Here is a 22846-nt window from a genome sequence, read left to right on the forward strand (position 1 = left end):
TTGTACCAACATAAGCATAATAGACGAACGAAATCGAGGTGAGTCCCAATTCTGGATCAAAAACAACTAGGTTGCTCGTCGGTGATATACGATCAACAAACCTGTCCTCAGAAACTTGACCTTGGGCTGGGCATCATTCAAAGATCCTTCATCAGATCGCGTCAGTTTGCAAGATCGAAGTGTCTGGTGGCATATTCGAATTGCATGCTGTGCCGCAAATTTTTGATCTCCAAAAGTGGCCAAAGGTGCTCACCATAATCAGAAGAAAACCTAAGATCCAGAAGTTTAGAATCCAGCAAGACACGGACAGGCTCTCAGCATAGCCTGTGTCCGTCTCTTATATCACCAAAGTCGAGTCTTGTAGTGCCGAGCTTATTGGTTGTCGGAAAACTCGAGTCCCCGAAAACATCCAAAAAACTTAAACCAAGCTAATCAGCAATCCAGTGAAATAGAACTGGTACAGAAGCAACCTACATCTGTAGTAAGCTTGCAGTAAACCATTGACCGGTTCCCTTAATCAAGTTTTTCTAGCTCAGGTATGTGTGGATGCAAGAAACGCCTCTCGCTTTTCCTGCAACTTTTGACGGGCATCAAACATGGCTGACAGCTAAAGCACACATAGATATTGTATTTGAAAAGCTGGAGCCCCTGTTTATTAGTATAGAAGAGACCACTGGGAATGCTGATCAGCCAATGTAAGTAATCTCATATCAAGTGTGCCGCACAGGTTTTTCAGCCCTTTCGCTCAAAGAACTGCAGTTATTACCTGTTGATGTCTGTTTGAATCCATGTAATACAATCCGAAACATGATAAACTCACCGAAATACCTTCTCCGTCATCTTTTCAAGAACAATGGAATCGCCAACCAAACTAGCTCCATCCGTAGTATCACCTCCAAACGGTGATTCCATCAGATATTCTACATCTTCCAGTATGCCGCCAGTACCACCACCCTCATTCTTTCTCGAATCGCTGCATGAAGCCTCCGACTTCGATAGCCCTTCGCCATCATCAGCAAACTCGTCCTCATCAAATGCTTCCATAAATAAAGCCAACAATCAACTGCACATCAACCCTGCTCTCGCTGTCGCAAGCGGGCTTCGACGAACTAGAGCAGAAACCTTCTCATCCTACAACACCTCCAAGGGGTTGAAGGACGAGGTCGTTGAACAAACTCCTCCAACCACAGCTGTAGCCAGCGGAAGAGCTAGAGCTGGATCGCTCTCTCTTCCTGCAAATAATATATCGACTGCATTTGGTCCTTCCCTATTCGCCACCTCATGGCAGCCAGGTCAACCACAAACACCAACTACGCCATCAGCCAATAATGTAAATGTAAGTCAAGATCTGATGAGTGGTGGTGGTGCAGAAGAAACAGCGTCTTTGGTCCGAACCTTGGATTTACTGGGATTGGACGATGCACTAGACCGAGGATCACTAAATACTCCACAATCAGCACCTGGTAATATGGGCTTCAGTGGCGGAGGAGTGCATGCTCTGTTTGGACGGGCACCTGGAGACAGCTCTGTCTTCACGTCACCAACATCTCCATCTCCTACTACGTCGCCAAGCCACATCCGCAGCAGGTCATACTCTATGGCTGTTGGTGAACAACTGTCCATCACCATACCGAATCATAATGCATCATCATTAAGGCCTCGAGCTACATCCATTGCTTACATCGAATCAACCGGCTTGGATAACGAGAGCATGCTGAGCAGAAAACCTGCAAACGAGCGGTTGGCACGTGCTGATAATTCCACTGCCATCCCAGAAGAGTCCATGGTATGTATGAATCTCTGCAATGAATGTATTGATGAAACTTGATGAAGTTTACATAATTTTATGCATCGTCCTGGACGTCTTTTGTTTAACTTTTTTCAAAATTCATCCGTAGCCACATCTATATATGGGCGAGAGTAGTCCAAATGGTAGTCCAAATGGATTTGGTCGTAAGATTCGCTTCATCAATTTTATATCATATCAATCATCCAAGCTTTATAGACTGATCAAAATTCATTCATTACAGCCGACTCACCATCAAACCATGAACAAATACCAACTCGATCGCTTTGGATTGGTAATATCGATACTACCATATCTCCATCCGACTTGTTGTCCCTCTTCTCTCCATTTGGTGTAATCGAGTCCTTGCGAATCTTGACCGATAAGGAGTGTGCCTTTGTCAACTATGTACGAATAGAAGATGCTATACGAGCTCGTGATGAAATGCAAGGTAGTCGAGTAGGCAGCTGTATAGTTAGAGTAGGGTATGGTAAAGCTGAATCTATCAGCGATAACCAAGGCATGCAACCAACAAAATCATTATGGATTGGCAACATCCCTCCCATGACAGAACCTGCTGAGTTGGAAAACATCTTTAGAGTATTCGGTCCAATCGAGTCTGCCCGTGTATTGACACATAAGAATTGTGGATTTGTCAATTACGAACGATTGGAGGATTCCATGGAAGCTCGAAAAGCCATGAATGGTAGAGAGATTGGTGGATCAGTTGTAAAGATAAACTTTGCCAAGGTGCCAAGTGGTGTAGCTACTCCAGGCTCATCACCAGATCACGAGAGGCCACCATATAACTATATAATGTCAACACCAACTCGATCTTCATCCTCGGCAAATGCTCGTGATGCATCCATGGATCCCAATGCTCCATCCTTCTCACCATTGGGTGCCCGTACTCAAGGTATATTATATGCAGGTGGAGGAATCCCGACTCTAATGGGTGGTATTCCAACAATGACTTCGAATGGAATGTCAATGCTGATGGGCAATCAACCACAGCAGCAACAACCGCCATTAAATGGTTATGAAAGCCATATGCAAGCTAGTGCCGATTCATTAGATTTGTCATTGTTGCCATTCGATGCCGATAGTTATGCTTCCACCATTCCACCACCTCCAGAACCTCGTGTCAATCGACGAGTCGACCAAAATCGTCTACGTGATATGAGGAAGAGACTAGAAGGTCATATTACATTGAAGGAAGTAGATTTGATATATCAAGAGATTTTGGAAGATACTGTCGATTTGTGTACTGGTGAGTACTTTGGTAGTTGTTGGATGACTTAATGTGTGAAGATATGTGGGAAAGGAACCGGGTTGGGAAAAGAATCTCGATAACAGAGCATTTATTCTAACGACTCTTTCACCTTTTAGACTACATTGGAAACGTCGTCATCCAAAAGATTGTCGACAAGAGTACCGACCAACATCGATTACGATTGCTAGAAAAAGTCGCACCACATATGGCAGCAATAGGTATTCATAAGAATGGTACTTGGGCAGTCCAAAAGATGATTGATAGCGCCAAAACCACCCAACAAATCCAAGTCATCGTCACGGCCTTACGAGCATACTGTCCACCTTTATTATTGGATCAATTCGGGAATTACGTTGTACAATGCTGTTTGAGACTTGGAGCTCACCGTAATCAATTCGTGTTTGATGCAATGCACTCAAAAGTGGTTGATATTGCTCAGGGACGATTTGGTGCTCGAGCCATGAGAGCCTGCTTGGAATCCCAATATACTACCAAGAGGCAACAAAAGCATGTGGCTATAGCCGTCGTGCAAAACTCTGTACAATTATGTACTAATCCCAATGGAGCCATTCTCATAACTTGGTTATTGGACACCAGCTCGTTGCCTGGACGATTCCGTGTATTGGCTCCTAAAATAGCACCTCATATTGCAGCATTATGTACACACAAGTTGGCTAGTGCCACCATCTTGAAACTTGGTAATGTCTTGCAAGTCTGTTCGTTACATCGTCCCTAACACAATTAACTTCGTTTTGCATTCTAGTCACTCAACGAATCGAATTGGATGCTCGAGATGTCATTCTCAAAGCTATATTCTTCGGAGATGACATTGTTTTGGAGGAGATATTGACTGATCAAGTCCATGGTGGTAAGTCAGCACAATACATTCACCAAACAAACTCGAGTTTACTTGATATTGACAGTGTCGATTTTTTTATCTACCCGTTAGTCTCCGTCATCCAAAAGATTTTGGCTTCAGCTTGTGTCTCCATTGACGAAAAGATTCGTTTGGGAGAGCGAACTCGTCAAGTATTGGGTCGCATGCCGGAACTGCAAGATAATGCTATGGGATACAAGAGATTATTAGATGAACTAGCAGTCATCCCATCAGCTGCCCCGCAATTGGGTGCCGAATCATCCATGTCAGTTCAAGATATCGTATCTCCATTGACGCCACAATCCAGCTTTTTCGCACCCACCGCCACCACAAACACTAGCACTATAAACAACAACATGAACACCATTACACACAACAGCAGCAATAATAGTAATAATAACAATAATGCATACTTTTCGCATCTCCCAACTCCATCACACTCTCCAAACCCACCCATTACCTCATACATGCCTCAATACGCCAGTAATCAATTCCAACAACCTAACTTTGGTCCTACTTCGTACATGGGGTATCCCACATCACCACCACATCAATCCTTGTTAAAGAATAGTAGTGGCATGTCGTCGTATGCATCACCAAACAAGTATGGGAATGGTGGATTGTCATCACAGCGTTATCCAGGTGCTCAATTTGGGAGCTTGCAAATAGATGAATCAGGTTAATTACATATAAAAATCAGTACAACAGAACAGCAAGACATATTACCATTATTACAAAGATGGTTATTGGGGATTTTTTAGGAGGAGTTATAGGGATATAGGTGGTCGGATTATTTTTTGTTTCTGGTGGATGGGATTTGCTGCTTTAAAATGAATAGTAATTACATGATGTTTGGAAAAGACGGTCGCCGTAGTGATATTACAACAAAAAACCAACAAATCCCAAACAAATCTTAATTAGGAGCACATGTAAACAAAATATTTTTGTAACCATTTTTCTCTACTACAAACACAAAGTCGCAACACAAAGTGCTACTGGAAATTGTTCTATGATTATACACCAACTTTTGTCAATCTGGTAGCTCCTCGTGCACCACCAGGTCCTTTTGGTTTGGCAAATGATTTGGATGTTGTTGACGTTTCGACCTTTGGGAACAGGAAATCTTCCAGCCATTCAGGTTGTATTTCTGATGGATCGTCAATCTCGACCTAAGTATTGCGAGGCTTCAGCGTTCATGTTTTCAAATTCATCATAGGGGCAAATAACCACGAGCACAAAAACAGCGCGAACGTCATAAAGACTTATGTACTCCTCAAATCAATTCTCTTACCTTCTTTCCAAGAGCACCCAACGACTCTTCAATAACCTGAATAACATTTCCTCTTGTTGAAGAATACAGCATTCTCTCCTTGACTTTCGAAGCTCCAGGACACACATACACGAATATCGTAGCATCCGAAGAATCACCTGGGTTTTTATATCGATACAACACGAATCGTGGGCTTGTGGTTGATACGTTGGCGGAAATGTCGGATGGCGATGATATGTCTGCTCGATCAGTTTCAATTGATTCTTCATCGATTTTCTAAAGCGACCAGAGCATTGGAAAGTGTGAGTTTCTGGTAAACAGCCACCATACGACGGTTTTGTTCTCATGCTCACCAGCTGCAAGAGATTGATCCCTTTAGATTTAAACTCTTGTAATCGCTTGGAAGCATCGGCACTCCAGGAGAAGCTCACACCTGAAGCCACGAGAGTCTTTCTTACAGATGAACCCATTTCTCCACTCTATAGAAGCCAGAAGATGAGGCTACAAGCAGCTGCAGTGAAACGGGAATAGGCAGAAATCACGTACTTCTGCTAATTTCACGCGAGCCATTTCCATTTCACGTTCAGTTCTTGGTGCTTCTGCATTCTTAGCAGCGACATGTTTTCTATACCCGTCCAGTGTGAATTCAGCCTGCAACAAAAAAATGAAGCCTTGATAAGAACAGCCCTATTGCGAATGCGGAATCAACTCAATTTACGTACAGGAGTAGTTCCATATAACGAATCAACAAACTTTGCATCTCCAAGCTCCTTGGTCAATGTTGCCCTACTAGCGGCATACAGCATCTTGTCGCGCACTTTTGCATTGTCTGGCACGTATTGCAGTATCAACCAATCATAATCTCCAGTCTTGGTCAGTGTGTCCATACGATAGAGGACGAAACACGGTGCAGTTGGAGTCAACCATGACTGGAAGGTTGAGAAATCGTTTTCAAAATTTGAGGAGGTATTTATTGTTTCATTTGCCACCAGAGTTTCTATTGTCGTGAAATGTTGGGATCAATGTTATGATCGTGAAGCGACATGACGATGCGACGCGCAGATAAGATGGCCTACCGTCAGATATGATGACTTGGATGGCTCTAGTTGATTGACCTGCTTTTGAGAATGTTTGAATCAACTCGGGACTGGCTAGTAGGATAGAACGGCACAGTTAGATTTTGAACATTGAAAGCTACCACACCGATAACAACCAAAGCAGACTACTTACGACGAATTCCAGACTGATGAGACATGGTACGGTATGTTCTTCCCGTGAATTATCAGTGGTGGTTGTCTCTGCTAGTTGACTTCTGATATTCGAGTTACAGGCACCCGACGACTGAATCAGGAAAAATTGAACCTCGAGTACGAAGAATTATCGGGCTTTCTTAGTTTACTCTGGTGTTGTCCTGTGCCGTAAAACGCGTAAGAAACGCGGCTTTCCATGTGTGAGAAGGTGTCTGATCAGAATCTGAGGCTGATTTCAGCTGTTTCGTGACTTTTGGGGTCTTGTACCTTCAACTAAATTTATCAAGTAAATCAAAAACTGCTTGCAACCACGGAGACTCCACTACACACGATTTATAGACGTGCTCGCATCGTTTGCATCTCTCCAAACATCCTGTCTATTACCCCTGCTTTTTGGTTGCAGAGAACAGGCAGGTATGAAAAAGAGAACTACATATTCCTTCACGTCAATGCTATACTAACCACATCAGATCTAACTTGAATCTACTCGTTGCTTAGATCTATCACTTCGATAACAATGAGTTACTTTTTCGCCCTACTACATGGCAGATCCTGGCTACGACTCTTGATGGTCGCCATCATTTTAACTATAATATGGTGTTTCAATCTCGGTTCTCACAGTTCCACCACTAATACTCTACTCGTGGAAGACTGTGCATCAACCAAACCACCATCATCAATTTCACAATCACAAGCAAACATACAACAACCGCCTGTACTAGCAGTAACAATACCAATAACAATCAAAGATTTCGACGGCCTGCCACAATTCCTGGCTAAATGGAAGGATGTGCCTCCTTGTGGTGCTGATTCATCGTCGAATGCTGAGTTGGTGTTTCTGTACGCAGGGTTATTGTCGGACGCGAATATGGTGGAGGAGTTTATTAAGCGCGTGTGGAAAGCTGATGAGCACAAATGTTTTAAGAGGACCCATTTCAGGGTATGTGTTATGGGTGTACATGCGTCATCCCAGTCTGTTTTTTGTCACTGCCACAAAACATCACACACCCACTCACACCACCTTTACTTACATAGAAAATCATAATGACGGAAAAGGAGAACGTGTATGATAAGAAGAATTGGGGTGTACCTGGTTGGGTTGCAGGTCCGAATCTCATGTTTTCAAGATTTATGTTTCAAGCACAGGTAAAAAAAACATGCTCGAGCCAAAGAAAGCGACACCGTAAACCTTCGCATGTAGCCCCACTTATTTTAACACACCACAGGACTTCCCATACGTATTTTGGATGGAACTTGACGTACTCCCAGTTCGATCAGGGTGGCTAGACAAATTATACCAACGTGCTATATCGGATGATTTCTATATACTTGGATCATGCTTTAAAGGTGAATGCTATTTGTTACCGGATGATACATGCTCTGAACTGGGTGCTACTGCTGCACATATAAATGGGAACGCACTATATAAGATTTCGGATGGGTTCTTGAAGCTTCTGAATGCAACTGTTACGGGGTTGCATAGACATTGGCCGTTTGATCAAGCATTATTTATGACGGTAAGAGATTGTCTAGTGCATTTTTTTGGGTTGGTTGAAAGAGTTCTCAGTGCGCTTCGAAAAGTCAAACATGTTCCTTCGTTTTGAATGGCATTTCCTATAAATAACCCCTCCCCTCAACTCTCAACTACCCTAGATCAAGTACGCAGACGACGAACTCCTAGAACGCAGACTCCTCTCCCTATACGTGCATAGCGAACTCATTGTAAACTATGGCAACTTCCCCATATCCATACCCGACGTCCTGGAAGCACATCCAGGCGCATATTTATTACATGCAAAGACAAGCATGACTGTAGATGAATTCCGGGCGCGGAATTACGATATCTTGCCCGGCATGGATGCTAAATGGGTTGCTAGGCCGCCTAAACGAAGTAGCAAGAAGATCGCGGGGCGGTTGAGAGGTGGTGCTAGTGCTATAGAGTCTATGCAGAGACGGGATGGCAACGAGGTGCAGTCGTCGCCTGCGCCGGTGGTGGTTGTTTTAGATGCGAATCAGCAGCAGCAGCATATTGTTGCGGTGCCTCAGCAGCAGCAGCAAGTGCCTGTTGCGAATGCGCCAGTTGTGAAATCCGCGCAAAAGGATTCGTCGTCGCCGGTAGGGTAGGATCACAACAACACATATACAAAGTTATGCAAGAAGTCATGTAGTTCTATATAAAAGAGTTAGGTACAGTAATCGCTCAGACATTCTTTGTACAAGTTTAACCCAGTATGTCGCAAATATATTAGAAAGTAAAAACAAAAAATCTTGGTTTGAATGAATGAGCTATCTTGATTTTGATCTACATGATACAGTTAATTTATGCACACAACTCTCTATCTTCTACTGCCCATCATTACTGCTACTTGCTTTCTTCGTCCTTGGTATCGGCGTATACGGCCCTCCCATATACAACGACGGTCTAGAAGTAACACCCAGCCCATCAATACTCCAAATAACAAGCGTAACCTTATCCACCGTAGCAGAAACATTAATCCACCCCAACCCTGCAAACGCCACATCACCCACCAGATACGCACCACCACCAGGCCCTTCCATTACAATCTCCTTGGCCCGAATCCATCTTGGGAAATCTCGTCGCAGCGGCGGTATAAGTACTTTGTCCTTTCCGAGATGTTTATCTAGTAAGCTCTGCACATTATGTGTTCCACACATGTGTGGTCTGATTCTATGTGATATGTGAGGTGTTATTTGAATGCTTTTCTTGTCTGGTTCTGTTGCGATTACGTCGATGCGGATTAGGCCGCCAAGGAGAATGCTCTGTCCAGATTGGATGTTAATTGGTCGGTGTTTGAGTGGACGTGTCGGGATTACGAGTTTTAGTTCGTTGGGGTTTAGATAGTTGGTTATTTGTTCGGGATTTAGGATGCCAGGAGTATCTATAAGTGTATGACGCTCACCCAGCTTGACGACATTTATATCTGCTGTTGTTCCTGGTATGCTACTACTTAATAACAGAGATTCGGGGCGACGTCTGTTAAGCACTAGTTCACCATTAACGATTGCAGCACCTAATTTCTTCAGAGTAGCAGCCGCTTCGTATCCTTTGTCTCGAATTATTTGAGGAGCTTCCAGTATAACTCTAGCAGCAGATATAAGATTCGATTTCCCGACATTTGTCGTCCCAATCAAGTACGTCCGTCTACTAGATATAGATTTCAACCATTCCTTCATGTTGTATCCAGATAGAGCCGATACGACATGTATATGACCGACATTCAAGTCTTGTATCCACGGTTCTAAATATTTCTTGAGATTATTCCTTCTGTTGGGCAACAAGTCAATCTTGTTAATGACAATCGACACCCGCTGTGCTTTGCCCGGTGGTGACCGTGGATCTACTAGAGTCCGTAAATGTTGTGCTAGATTTGGTATGATGCTACCAGGTAAATCACTCCAATCTATCACGACATGGACTCGTGACTCTGGGTGTGGGTAAGGGTGCTTTAGTATATCGGCATGTATTTGCTTCCATAGCGTGCCGATATCCGTGATGGATCTCTTTGAAGCAATGTTTTCGAATTTTATTTTTCGACATCGCTCACAGCACGTATGGCCTTTTGCAGGGTAGCCTGGATTATCGGGATGTGTTGTTTGGAAGGGGGCTCCACATGATGGACATTTTGTTGGTCTGAATACTTTAGTTGATGATGATGCAGTTGGATTTGTTGCAGGTGGCAGTATGGACGATATTTTGGGTGTTGATGTTGGTGATGCTGGTGATTGTGTGGTTGAATACACACGTCGGGCAGCTAGTATTGGCTTATACAGCGATGCGTGATGATGGCGACATGCTGTCTTCATCCATTGCAGTACGATTGACGCGACACTCATCGGTGCAGATCTAGGTAGTTTGAACGTGTTATTAGAGCTGTCTCTCACACAGGTACTGAATAGAACTCGTTCTCTTACTGATCCACGCGTGGAAAAGCTACGCTCTACTTGTTTTTACAGTGCTTCCCTGTTGGTAAACGTGTTGTGAGCCTCCTATCACATTGCCGACAGAATACTTATTTTTGGATGTCGAGTTTGGGAGCATTGGATTGTTGTATATTAAGTTGCATCTGAGTCATGGCTGCCAGGAAACTACAAAGTACATTATTGAATGTTTTGACTTGTTCTTTCCTTCGTTTCTCAACCAATCACAGCTTACTCTTCTCGCCCATTTTAACGCACAGCTGAAATCGAACGAACTCTGAAAAAAGTCGCTGAAGGTGTCGAGATATTCGAGTCCATATTCGAGAAAATATCCACAGCTACAAATGCCGCCCAAAAGGAAAAGTTTGAGGGCGACTTGAAGAAGGAAATCAAGAAATTGCAGAGATATCGAGACCAAATTAAAACATGGATGTCATCAAACGAAATAAAGGACAAGAGAGCCCTGCTCGACAACAGAAAACTGATAGAATCCGTGAGTAGTTTGATGATTGTGTTGGTGCTTGTATGTGGATGCTGCTGAAGAGGACGAAGGTGTTTGGAGCTATACGCTCTCGCCCAATCAATCAAGTTACAATGTCAATCATGCAATTTTGCAGATATGCATCAATTTGATCTATTCATCACCCTTGCTTACACTCACTCACACACGTACCAACAACCCAAACAGCAAATGGAAAAGTTCAAGGCAATGGAAAAAGAACTGAAAACAAAGGCATTCTCAAAAGAAGGGCTACTACAGCCAGGCAAAGTAGATCCCGAAGAAGCTAAACGTGAATCCCTCGCAGATTGGATTCGCAGAACAGTCGAATCCCTCCAGGAAATGATTGACAAGCTAGAATTCGAACAAGAGCAGCTTCTATCCACAATAAAGAAGAACAAAAAGGCCGATCCATCAAAGCAAGATCGCTTAAATTCCGTTGAACACTTACTGGAACGACATAAATGGCATATAAACAAGCTGGAAATTATATTGAGATTACTGGAGAATGGGAATCTGACGTTTGATCAAGTTCAATCTATACAGGATGATGTGTCGTTTTATGTCGAGTCTTGTGATGATGAAGGATTTGACGAAGATGAAGGCATTTATGATGATTTGAATCTGGAGGAGGCTGGATTGTATGGTTTGCCTGCTGATGATGAAGATGAGGAGAATGATGATAGCGATGCTGGTATGTTCTGCCGCTCATCATCCTCTAGCCCCGCTTTTTTCTCTCTCGGCATGAGGCCTGAGAAAAAAACAACTGATAATCACAATTTTTGTATGTAGAACCAGGATCCCCCAGAGATAGAGAGGTAAGTTTGTGTTTAAAATCTTTTGTTTGACCAAAAAATGGGTTATCATATTTCGGAATCAGGGCTCGCCTGAGATATCACCGACACCACCAGCCAAAGAGGAGAAGAGGAAGGCTAGTAAAGACATCGAGGTGGAGCCGGTACGTGCAAACCATAATCGATCACGGTAATGGGCCCGACGATTGTGATTAATTACTAATGAATATCTTATTAGCCCAAGGCTGCTGCCAAAGTCGTCGCTCCAACACCGCCGCTGCCTCCAAAAGGTTTGTGCACATTGTTCCTTTAAGCTCCTGAATGAGCTAATTCCAACACTTGTAAATTAGCTGTGGAACGAGTGGCCTCAAAGGACGACGGTGAATACCTTTAATTTCCCAGCACTTTTTTTGTCTCGGGCTTGTTCTCATCGAAGCTTTTTGCGTTTACAGGTAAAGCTAAACCTGCCACAGTTGCTCCAATACCCGCCGCCGCGTCAACAACATCACGGCCTGGTTCGACGACTGTAGCGCCATCAACACCATTGTCATCGATAACAAAATCATCACCAACAATACCTGCAAGCGTCCCAACACCAAGAGATGTAGTGCCGCCACCACAACGGTATGCAGCAGCAGCTAGTGTATCTGCTGCTGCCGCAACTGCTAGTAGTGCGGCCGCAACATCCTCAATAACGCCATCTGCAGCATCAACTATAACATCTGCTATATCCTCAGCTGCTGATAAAGTGTCTCCAGTGCGGTATGGTGATGCTGCATCAGCAGCTATATCTTCAGCACCCATTGCTGCTTCAATAGGGCAACCAATAACGACGGCCAGTGTTGTTGGTAAGCCCGAAATATCTCCTACTACAGCTAAACTTGTCCCTAAAGAGACAGTCACATCACCCATATCAACGTCACAGCAACCACTTCAGCAGCAGCAATCTAGTAATGTAGTTGGAGGCCGACCGCCAGCCACTGCTGCTGGAACAGCAGCAACTCCATCGACGATACAAACTGTACCACCAGCATCAAGTGAAAAATTGTCATTATCGCAGCCCTCTCCGACAACTTCTTCCTCTGTTGCTTCATCGCAACCGCGGATACCAACAACGCCAGAAGCACCAAAAGATGATCAAACGGTTGAGACAGTGGATAAGAGATTATCTGACTTGGTTGACTCGTTTGAAGCTACGAAAGCCAAGTGTGAGTTCGAATTTGAGGCATATTGCAGACTCGAGATGATTTTTTTGCATCTTGATTCCAGCGTTTTTACATATCTCGTAGCACTGGCAGCTCAAATCGAACCTGGATACATACATAACATGATGGAAACAAGCTTTCAGTATGTGCCGGATGCGTCTGATTCAGAAAAGTGAGTGTGATATCTTGTATGAGTTGTCATCAAAATGAAAGAAAAAAAAGTCTGAATCGAATGTTTAATACTAGGCCGAAGCATTACATGCCAAAGAGTCCATATCCAACACCTGGATACTATCCTCAAACACCGCTGGCGCTACTTGAGAATCTAGCCATGTTTGAAAAGTTTGATATTGATACCCTGTTCTTCATCTTTTATTATCAGCAGGGGACGTACCAGCAGTAAGTTGGATCATTATATAATCACACGGTTTTTTTGGCCAGACTCTTGCTCTCAATTTCTTCACCCTTCTATTTCCGTCTAACGTATTGTTACCCATTCGATACTAGGTACTTGGCTGCTCGAGAACTGAAACGACAATCTTGGAGATTTCATAAAAAGTACTTGACATGGTTTCAACGGCATGAAGAGCCTAAATCCATAACAGACGAGTATGAGCAAGGCACATACATCTATTTTGATTATGAAGGTGCATGGTGCCAGCGGAAGAAGTGTGAATTCAGGTACAGCATATTTTGGGACTTCGAATTTCGTTTTCCAACTCAACCTATTTGTTTCCTAGGTTTGATTATAGATATTTGGAGGATGCAGAGTTATCATAAAACACAGACAACGGATACACGAGATGTTTTGTTGGGGGAAGGATGCCAGATGGAAATGTGTTTTTATTGTGTAGAATCTTTTGGATGTGACCTGTGAATCAACAATATCATATGCATGTGCCACAAACAATATCTAGTTGTCTACTACGTGTTTACTACTATCTACTGTTGAGCGAATATACTCTATTCGAGTATGACGGTAGCGCCTAGAGATTCTAATAATTTCTTGATCTTCTCAGCTTCTTCTTTGGGGACTGCTTCTCTTATGACCTTTGGTACAGATTCGACGAATTTCTTTGCCTGCAAAGATAGGTAGGAGTGAGTAAATAGTTGTGTATCAAGCAAAAAACCGTACAGAGACATTGTATCCGCTACGCAGGCTACACTCGATGCTTTACCTCAACGAGATTAGACCCTGGAATCAGCGTCTTGATTTCCCGAATAATCTTGGCCTTAGCATCAGCATTAAACTTTTCGAGCTTTACTTTGAATTCAGTTTTTTCCACTGGTTTTTCTTCAGCAGCAGCTGGAGCAGCAGCCTCAGTTGCAGCAGCTTGTGGAGCAGGAGCAGCAGCGAATGATGGTTGGTATGATGGCATGACTACATCCTGAATGTTTAGTCGTGTCTAATGAGTGTGATGTTTGATGTGAGCAAAAAACGCTAATGGACTTGACAGAGTGTATGGATGTAATGATTACTTTGAGTTCCTTGACGAGACCAGCAGTTTCTAGGAGCGTTAATCCCGATATTTGATCGACGATGGAAGATATTTTAGGGTCGATTGTCTCGTTACGACATATCGGAGACACTGACAACGACCTGATTGCTTGCATCCGTGGTCGTAGAAGTGGTGTGCATGACGGTATACGCGATAGGAGAGTTCGTACTGATGACATCGTAGAGCGACGCTAGTTATGCTACGTGATTTAAATGGTTGTTCGTCGTTTCCTGTGAAATTCTTGTAATTTTTTTTATCACAAAGTTGGCTGTAGACATCCAGTTGACTTACTAGAGTCGTTTCATATCGATTCTGTACGTGTTCTTACACAGATACTGTCCTTTAATAGGCCGATCGACTAATTATTAAGCCTCTCAAGTCCATATATTAGAACAATGGCTAGCGTGGTTCAAGAAGCTGAGGATGGTTATGCTAAGGAACTGGATAATAGGCTCACACTCCTGGAAAGAGAGAGTTATGAGCTTCAGAAAACTAGTGAGGTATGGTGTCTAGCTTTCAAAGACTGCTGACATCAAACAGTGAAAACGTCGGATCTAACGCCCACGCATACATACAAATGTAGGCATATTTGAAAGAATATTATGAATCAGCATTCACCCAACGCATGTCTTCAAATCCCTTATTCGCATTCAACCAATCCCATCCTCAACTCCCGCCTACTGCAACTGATGCTGACTATCTCAACGAGTTGACGAAACTCGCATTAGAAAACCTCACACTTGCCAACACCGAAAAGCTAGAACTAGAGAAACGTAAAGCATACGCTTCCAAATTAGCTGAAGAACGCCTCGCATCCTCAATCGCAGATCTACAGTTACGATATGCTAAACGAGCAGAGAGTTTCCAGCCACCTACACAATGGTTTATGCTATCATCACCATCTGATTCGATTGTGCGGGTGCTTGCAATAGACGGGCAGTACAGGCTAGCTATAACGGACAAGAATATGGAGATTTGGAAGTGTGGTGGTGGGATATTCGGAAATGGAGTTGATGACAGTAGTAGTGGACATGAAGCGTTTAGACTTGTTGGGATTGTTAGGCCGGGGCATTTGAATAATATTACGGCGGTGCTGGATGTGCCTTTGCCTACGGAGGGGGCTGTTGTGAACACGAATACAATGGGTGCTGTGGCAGGTGCTGCTACGTCGAAACCTGGGACGACTTCGTTAATGCCGATACAGACAAAGGGCAGTGGTATACCACAACCAGTATCTGGGAATCTTTTGACGCCATCAACGACATCTACACCATCATCACAGGCTTCGGGTTCATTGCTGCCTACACCAACAGGAAACAAGAGAGATGGATCATTCCCGACAGTCAAGGATGTTAAAAAGACGATACTGCTAGGATGTGCCGATGGTCAAGGAGTACTCGTAGAAATATCCATAACAGATAATCACCAGCAACAACATAATCCTTCTAAATCACACCACGCACAACAAGCAACACCAGCAACAATAGACATCGCCACAAAATGCACAATCCTGAAAACCCGTAAATTGTCATCCTCAGCTATACGGCAAGGAGTCTCTGCCTCAGGTCTCATAGCAGTAGCAGCAGCAACAGGGCTGTACCTCTTCACACCCGAACTCGAAACACGATTCTCATGGCCTGCAGATGTATTGCTAACCATATGCAAAGACCGTGGCTCCAACGTCGCACAACCTGAAACCATGAGTCGTGGAGTCACATCATCCGATGGCGTTACAGTCGTATTTGTGACAACCGACGCTACAAGACAAACCTCACGTGTATTCGCACTGCTATCAACGGGATCACTAGCTGTTATTGAATGGCTGAGCGATGAGTCCAAATCGTACGCTTCGTGGGTTGCTGATCTAGGGACGAGACCGCCTGTTGATTTTCTAGGTGTGCTTGGACCAGAAGTTAGTTTAAGGAAACAATATCATTTAGCATGTGTGTCGGAAACTACGTTGTGGACTTTTGATCCTGCATTGTCTGGGTTTGAGACGAGGTATAATACTGGTGCGGGCAAGGGAGTTAGTATGCATTTGATTTGTTTGGAGGGTGAAAGTTTTCAGTCTGTTATGGTTGTTATCACTTCTCAAGGTAAGTGACCACTAACGAATTTCCTTTCTTGTTTGCTATGGAACGAAACCACAACTCAACACACATTCTTTCCAAACACATCAGGAATTCTGCAAATGTTTCAACCTGGAGCTCAAATACCCTTGTGCTCAGTCAAGCTAGTAACGCATTTGACGGATCCAAGACCAGCAGCGTGGAGGATCTTTGTGGTTGATTTGGAGTCTGCTTTGATTTGTGCTTGTCAAGGGAGCGAGTATGTGCTGGTTAGTTTGAAGGGGGCATTGATACGGTCAGCTGAGTAAAAACACGTCTTGGCATTAATCATTGGCAATGGGAGAGGTCTCGTTTCTTGTTACATGTGACGTATTTCCATATACTTCTGTAAATTCGGCGTTCGAATTTCAAATTTCAAAGCTGGTTATGTAATTAGTTGTGTTAGTAGATTACTGTGACTTTAATTAGCGAAGCAGACGTCGGGTGCATGTTTTCTTCTTCACTGGATTTCTTTTGCTCCAGCCATTCTTGTTCAGTTGTTCATGACACCTAAAACAGCTTCTAGCAACTAAGAGACAAGGAAAGACTCTAAACTCAGACGGTCATCATCCCAGAAAGCAAGAATGGTATGCGGAACTATCACCATGTCGCTTAGATCTACAGTGCTAACCTCATATTCACTTTAGACAAACATACTTGTTTGGTAAAGATTGCACTTCGATGGACTAAGTACAGCCAACAGCAGATCATTAAATCTTCTCGAGTATTTTAGGAGAGACTTGTCAGTAAAAAATGTACACGAGTTCTATGCAACTGATGCGCCTGAAAATGCAGTCAAGTAATCATCCACTTTGAAACGTCTGTTTTTTTGGTGCATTGTATCGGCAATGCACCATTGCGAAGTTGGCTAATTGATCTTATTCTCTTCAGGTATCTGGGATTACTTTTTGGACTAGATCGAGAATCCGAAAAGGATGCTATATTGTTGGACTTATATTATTATACTCTCAAGTAACGATGTCGTTTAGATACACAGAGTCTCCACAGATGATTCATATACTCGAACAATTAGATTCGCAAAGGACAAATCATTCACAGCAGAGCAGGCATCTGCACTTTTTAGTATCGTGAAGAGCACTCATCTGTCATGCACAAGTAAGATCCCGACCAAAAAGAGAAGCTCGCCAAGACGAGGAATTGGTCCATCATAACCCGAACATGCAGCTGACATGCTATTCCTACCTAGCAACACCATTCATAAACATGGAAAAAGACTATGCCAATTTCAAAACACTGCTTGTTCACCATTCAGTACAACGACCACCGTTTAGTCAAAAGATCTTTTCGTTGGCTGAAATGAAGGCTATAACTGAATATGTCACAAACACGTAAGTTTCTTATGATACATTGTCCCTCTTTTCTTTGTCGTTGCTAGTTGTGAATGAATTCCATTTTTCGCCAGGTACTTTCGACACTACCTGTTATACAAGTATGCATTCTCGAAAAAGATGCGGATGGACTTTTTGGTGGAGGAGCCTGTTGTTAACGAGACGCTAGCGGCAAATACCACAGCGGAGGTATGTGTAAAGATCAGATTGTTAACAAGATCAGAGTTTGAAGCACTTGAGTTATAAACCTTCTAGCGCAGACGACCAATGTTTTCCCTTTATCTAGACAACGACAGCCACACCTTCGGAACTCCCTGTAGCTGCTGAAACAACATCGACTGAGAAACCACCCGCAGTACCATCACTTGAATCGAAATCACAACAACAAGGAGCACCAGCTTCTGTATCCGTTCAAGAAAGCAAGTCAGCGCCGGTTTCAACTGATTGTATGTTTTCGGCGTTCTGTGCCTCTTTTTGGCATTTCGTCATTTTTGACAACCCCGTTTTCCTCCCAAACATTAGCACCACGAGATCGAGCAGCAGCGGAACTCAACAAGATACTGCAATCTACATTTGCCCCACAGATTAATGAGATGATGAAGGCTATAAATCAAAAGATGGCAGCACAGGATGAAGCGTTGCTACATAAATTGAAGAAGTTGGAAGAGCTAGAGTCGAGTGGTGGTACCAGTAGTGGAGTTAATGCAAAGAGTAAATCTGGGAAGAATTGATTTGTATGTACAGGAGGCTTGTTTAATATTATACACAAGAGGGACCAAAATAACCAATCATCTCAAATCACGCAGGTTTAAATGCGTTTCATGTAGAAATTCGTTAGTTCGTTGCAGTTCCACTATCGATGGACGCGTCAGAGATAATTGTAGCCTAATATGATTGCCTGAAATGCAAACCTGATATTCCTCAGCTCCAAACTCCACGTACAACAATCAAAAATGTCAGGATCTCCGTTGACACCTCGAGAGATTGCCGAAATAGGCTTGACAGTCGCTCCGACACTATATCTCGCATGGCATTTCTATAATCTGACTGCTCATAGTGCTCAATCTTGGGGTATTTACCAGCTTTCCACATCATTTGTTTTTGTTGGCAATCGGCGACATTCAGCTTACACGTAATTCATTATTCCACATTTAGGACTGCTTATGATATGTGTTTTGGCAGTAGAAAATCAATGGAAGAAGCATCGCCCATGGGGCACATCTATTGGTGATTACAGGTGCATTCATGATCTGATGTTTGGAGCGAGACTTGAACAGTGTTGACTCGAGCAGTCTTGCCTTTCTTTTCTCAGGCCATCTTCAGATCAAGGACTTATTTCGGGATCGCTCATCGCTCCATTAACAGCTTGCAGTATCTTGTGGTCTAATATGAGTTCAGGTAGCGATCGGTGATGTTCTTCTCACATTGCGTGTGATAAATTTCTTTTTTTTGCTTAACTTGGATATTCTTTAGAAACCGAATTCGCATCATCACACCTTGCTACATTATCAATCTCATTTGCGCTACTCGCCAATATCTTTTTGGTGTCGTCGACAAACACTATTGATGTGAAAAGGGTCATTATGGCTGGACTTGTGGTGTTTCGAATGTGTCATCAATCTGGTATACTAAACTATCTACTGGGGAGTTTTTTTCGCTCTCAAACGATTTATTTTTGAAACCTTGTAGGTCTCGCATTCTGGATGATAGGACCATGTCTAGCCACTTTCTCAATGCTTTACTATATCACTATCGCCATCCTGAGACGAAGCTTCACAGCTGGAGAAGCTATTCTTGCATCACAACTCTTGTCGTTGGCGTGTATATCATCCGCGTTGGCTGCTCTACCGAATGTAAGCTCGTAAATCTAGTCTTCGTTCGTCGTCGAATATTGACCGAGTTTGTGTGTGGGTTTTTTAGCCATACAATGGAATTGTACTAAAATGGACTGCAACATACATCATGTTGCTGGCACTCATACCTGGAATGCTCGCTATCGGTGTATTGACAAACACCGTACTGATATACTCGAAATCAACGTATCTGGATGTAGTGAAAGTTGGAAATCCAAGTGGTGCGCTGCTAGCTTCGTATCGGATATGGATCAGTCTTGCTTTTGTTGCTGGAGCTGCATTGACTGTCTTGTTTGGGATTTCACCGTTGGTTTCTGCGAGGTTGAATCTAAATCCATTTGTTTGGTAAATGAAACATTTACGTCTTTCGAATTACATTTTTTCAACCTCGTCTCATGCTCACTTGATTCACATGTTAAATTTTGTAGGACTGTTGATTTCGTATTCACAAAGGGTGGGAGTACGAGGATTAATGTATTATGCTACTTGGCTTTTACTCTGCTGCTTGGCGTCTCTCTCACCACCAGATTATTTGACTCCAAAAAACGGGCCAACACCAATGAAACCAATCTGAAACGAAAGTATTTCCACTTTTTGGCCTTCGTAATGTTTCTACCGTGCTATCTTGTCGATGTAAGTGTGGCTGTCAAATCTCAAAGTTATTCAGCATAATAACGTTCTTTTATCTTCTTAACTCTTTTTGCTGTAGCCCGAATTCTTGCATCTGGCATTCTCACTAGCGACATCTATATTTATATTAACTGAATATGCACGATTCTTTCGACTTGCACCTGTTGGTGATTTCCTGCACACGTATCTGTCACAGTTTGCAGACGCGAGAGACACAGGACCAGCCATCTTGTCACATGTGTATCTGCTACTTGGGTGTGCTATACCTGTATGGCTTGCCGGGGGTTTGACTAAGTATGGATTTCAAGGGTGTTTGGGGATTGTGGCCTTGGGCGTTGGTGACTCTTTGGTGAGATACAACTTGTATGCCATCTCGGTTTTTTTGGCTAATAATGGATTTATTCAAACAGGCAGCTATAATAGGCCAACGACATGGACGTCATCGGTGGCCTCATTCACGTAAAACCGTTGAAGGAACGGCAGTGTTTATCGTGTCTGTGTTTTTATGTTGGGTTGTTGCGGTCTTGTTGGGTGTAGCGAGGAGGAAGGATTTGCTGCCTGCGTTGTTCAGTAGTGTACTTGGAGGTAGTGTGATTATATGTTAAGAGAAATTTTTTTAAGCGATTTGCTATCCTTGAAAGTAATCATTTTTTTGGTTGATAGGATTGTTTGAAGCCATGTGTGAACAGAATGATAATTTATTGATACCGATGTATATGTTTTCTATATGGCAGCTCACTAACGCGTAAATTATACTGTATTTAGCAAAAAGAGATCGTCAGCCCAGATTTTACTTCGCAAACAGCCTTGTCACACAGTTGCGGTTTAACATCAAATCAGTTCGATTTCAACCAAGAGCACTATAATAATCTATTGTCCATTTCAGTACCAGTTCGACTTCAGACCACGACTGAATAGATAATATGGCATCCTTACCAGAGGTGAAGCCGTGGATGATCGGCTGGCTGTCAATTTCAGGTAATAACATGCTTGGGTGCGCTTAATCAGTGCTTTCGCTGTACAAAAATGATTGGATACAAACGATTCTCTCATTTCTAGGCGCATTAGTAACATGGGATGCTGGGTGGGTTGGCATCAAAAGTCAAAACATGTGTTTTGCAACATATCTTATTCATTCATTTCCGTCTATAGATACATGCTTTGCCGTCCATATTCTTTCAAAGGTTAGCATCAAAGAAATGGGTTGGCTCACTCAGTTATTAGACATCGGGACGTAACGTGATTTGCGACATCAACCTGGTTGTGTTTTGTGGAACTCAACTCTTGGATATGTTGATGTTACGAATCGACTTGATGTCGAATCATATTCGATACTCCCTTTACGTCATGAGCTGAATTCGGAGATCATTCTTCAAGGATTTTTGTGCTGAACAGCACTCCCTATCTAGGAAAGAGTGCACTGGCTGCTTTATGGGGTCCTTATGAACTTTATGTGTGTATCACTTCACCAAGAACCTTCTTTGGCTTAAGCTATTCGCTAAACTGGAGCCGATCTTTTAGGGCAAGGTTGACAAAGTCTACAGTCAAGAAGCATATTATCGAGGTGACGGGTTCGGGACCGCACAAACATGGATGAATGTAGTTGAATTGGCTTTTCAATTCGGTGGTATTTATTTGGTTGTCAAGAAGCATCGTAAGTGCTCTTTAATTCGAGTTTAATTACAGTTCCCAGACACTCTTTTTGGCACTTTTAATCGTCTTATTGTTTGATTTAGCTGCTGGTGCTCTTGTTGTTGCTACTGCACAGTTAATGAGTTAGCAATCTGGTTTGACGCGTCGGACAACCAAGAAGAAACGCTAACTCGATGTATTCTTTCAGCGTTCTGGAAGACTGTCTTGTACTTTTTGGCTGATATACTGGGAGGCTTTGATGTATGTTCTCGCTCTTGTAAAAGCCTCGTGTGCTATGGTCTAGCCTCATCGGACACTTTACTTTAGAACACCAAGCAGAACGATGCATGGACATTCGTGAGTATATCATTCCTTCCAGACGAACCTTGAAATGCCATAAGTCACCCTTCTTTCGTTCTAGTTGAGCTTATACCTCATTCCCAATGGTATGCAAGCACGTTATTATTTGATACACGGATCAGAGCTCTGACGGCGAGTGTGGCTTTTAGGCATGTGGCTCGTATTCCCAGGCTTTATCTCTGCCAAATTGGGACATGAACTCTTCAAGTTCTTTGTTGACTTGTCACTGACCAAGAAATTGAACTAGAGATCTCAATCAATGATTATGATCCAACCTTATTCATTATTGGACATTCAGCTCTATATTAATGAAATTGCTATGAGAACGTTGAAGTCATACCAAAAGTGTATGAATGCTATGACTGAGTCTATGTTTGGGTGGTTTGTTTCAGTGATGAATTTAGCAACGTCTTTTGGTTCATTGTCTCACGTCATCAGTGCTGAAATATGCGATCACGTTCATATCAATGTACGCGGTAAGCCGCATCGCAAGTGTCACGTTCGAATTTCAAGCTTGCTTTC

The 22846-nt window shown here is 43.0% G+C and overlaps 7 protein-coding genes across 7 annotated transcripts; 4 read left to right on the plus strand and 3 right to left on the minus strand.

Moving 5' to 3' along the window:
- Positions 1 to 853: 853 nt before the first annotated feature.
- SmJEL517_g02473 (uncharacterized protein) lies at positions 854 to 4619 on the plus strand (the record flags this gene model as incomplete). The annotated part of the gene is made up of 6 exons (XM_031168401.1): positions 854 to 1786; positions 1899 to 1953; positions 2031 to 3056; positions 3176 to 3757; positions 3823 to 3927; positions 4009 to 4619. 6 exons carry the CDS (start codon positions 854 to 856, stop codon positions 4617 to 4619), a joined length of 3312 nt encoding a protein of 1103 aa, XP_031025690.1.
- A 330-nt stretch (positions 4620 to 4949) lies between these two features.
- On the minus strand, positions 4950 to 6461 carry SmJEL517_g02474 (uncharacterized protein; the record flags this gene model as incomplete). The annotated part of the gene is made up of 7 exons (XM_031168402.1): positions 4950 to 5105; positions 5228 to 5482; positions 5560 to 5685; positions 5753 to 5857; positions 5929 to 6203; positions 6283 to 6357; positions 6437 to 6461. The coding sequence occupies 7 exons, from the start codon at positions 6459 to 6461 to the stop codon at positions 4950 to 4952; spliced, it is 1017 nt and encodes a 338-aa protein (XP_031025683.1).
- Positions 6462 to 8799: 2338 nt separating this feature from the next.
- SmJEL517_g02475 (uncharacterized protein) lies at positions 8800 to 10311 on the minus strand (the record flags this gene model as incomplete). Its single annotated transcript, XM_031168403.1, has 1 exon — positions 8800 to 10311. The coding sequence occupies one exon, from the start codon at positions 10309 to 10311 to the stop codon at positions 8800 to 8802; it is 1512 nt and encodes a 503-aa protein (XP_031025684.1).
- Positions 10312 to 10548: 237 nt separating this feature from the next.
- On the plus strand, positions 10549 to 13673 carry SmJEL517_g02476 (uncharacterized protein; the record flags this gene model as incomplete). Its single annotated transcript, XM_031168404.1, has 12 exons — positions 10549 to 10570; positions 10656 to 10888; positions 11084 to 11588; positions 11687 to 11712; positions 11775 to 11852; positions 11927 to 11978; positions 12039 to 12068; positions 12141 to 12896; positions 12978 to 13065; positions 13140 to 13292; positions 13401 to 13574; positions 13634 to 13673. 12 exons carry the CDS (start codon positions 10549 to 10551, stop codon positions 13671 to 13673), a joined length of 2157 nt encoding a protein of 718 aa, XP_031025685.1.
- Positions 13674 to 13856: 183 nt separating this feature from the next.
- Positions 13857 to 14570, minus strand: SmJEL517_g02477 (uncharacterized protein; the record flags this gene model as incomplete). Its single annotated transcript, XM_031168405.1, has 3 exons — positions 13857 to 13973; positions 14072 to 14299; positions 14373 to 14570. 3 exons carry the CDS (start codon positions 14568 to 14570, stop codon positions 13857 to 13859), a joined length of 543 nt encoding a protein of 180 aa, XP_031025686.1.
- Positions 14571 to 14787: 217 nt separating this feature from the next.
- SmJEL517_g02478 (uncharacterized protein) lies at positions 14788 to 18580 on the plus strand (the record flags this gene model as incomplete). The annotated part of the gene is made up of 9 exons (XM_031168406.1): positions 14788 to 14892; positions 14976 to 16488; positions 16573 to 16720; positions 17392 to 17472; positions 17534 to 17616; positions 17708 to 17849; positions 17924 to 18038; positions 18136 to 18295; positions 18372 to 18580. The coding sequence occupies 9 exons, from the start codon at positions 14788 to 14790 to the stop codon at positions 18578 to 18580; spliced, it is 2556 nt and encodes an 851-aa protein (XP_031025681.1).
- Positions 18581 to 18802: 222 nt separating this feature from the next.
- SmJEL517_g02479 (uncharacterized protein) lies at positions 18803 to 22571 on the plus strand (the record flags this gene model as incomplete). Its single annotated transcript, XM_031168407.1, has 16 exons — positions 18803 to 18920; positions 19005 to 19086; positions 19162 to 19247; positions 19323 to 19472; positions 19539 to 19702; positions 19770 to 20047; positions 20131 to 20335; positions 20412 to 20681; positions 20743 to 20917; positions 21742 to 21785; positions 21854 to 21986; positions 22069 to 22107; positions 22173 to 22225; positions 22292 to 22321; positions 22386 to 22410; positions 22474 to 22571. 16 exons carry the CDS (start codon positions 18803 to 18805, stop codon positions 22569 to 22571), a joined length of 1950 nt encoding a protein of 649 aa, XP_031025682.1.
- Positions 22572 to 22846: the final 275 nt, after the last annotated feature.

The sequence above is a fragment of the Synchytrium microbalum genome (assembly GCF_006535985.1).
Source record: "Synchytrium microbalum strain JEL517 chromosome Unknown SmJEL517_scf0010, whole genome shotgun sequence".
NCBI lineage: Eukaryota > Fungi > Chytridiomycota > Chytridiomycetes > Synchytriales > Synchytriaceae > Synchytrium > Synchytrium microbalum.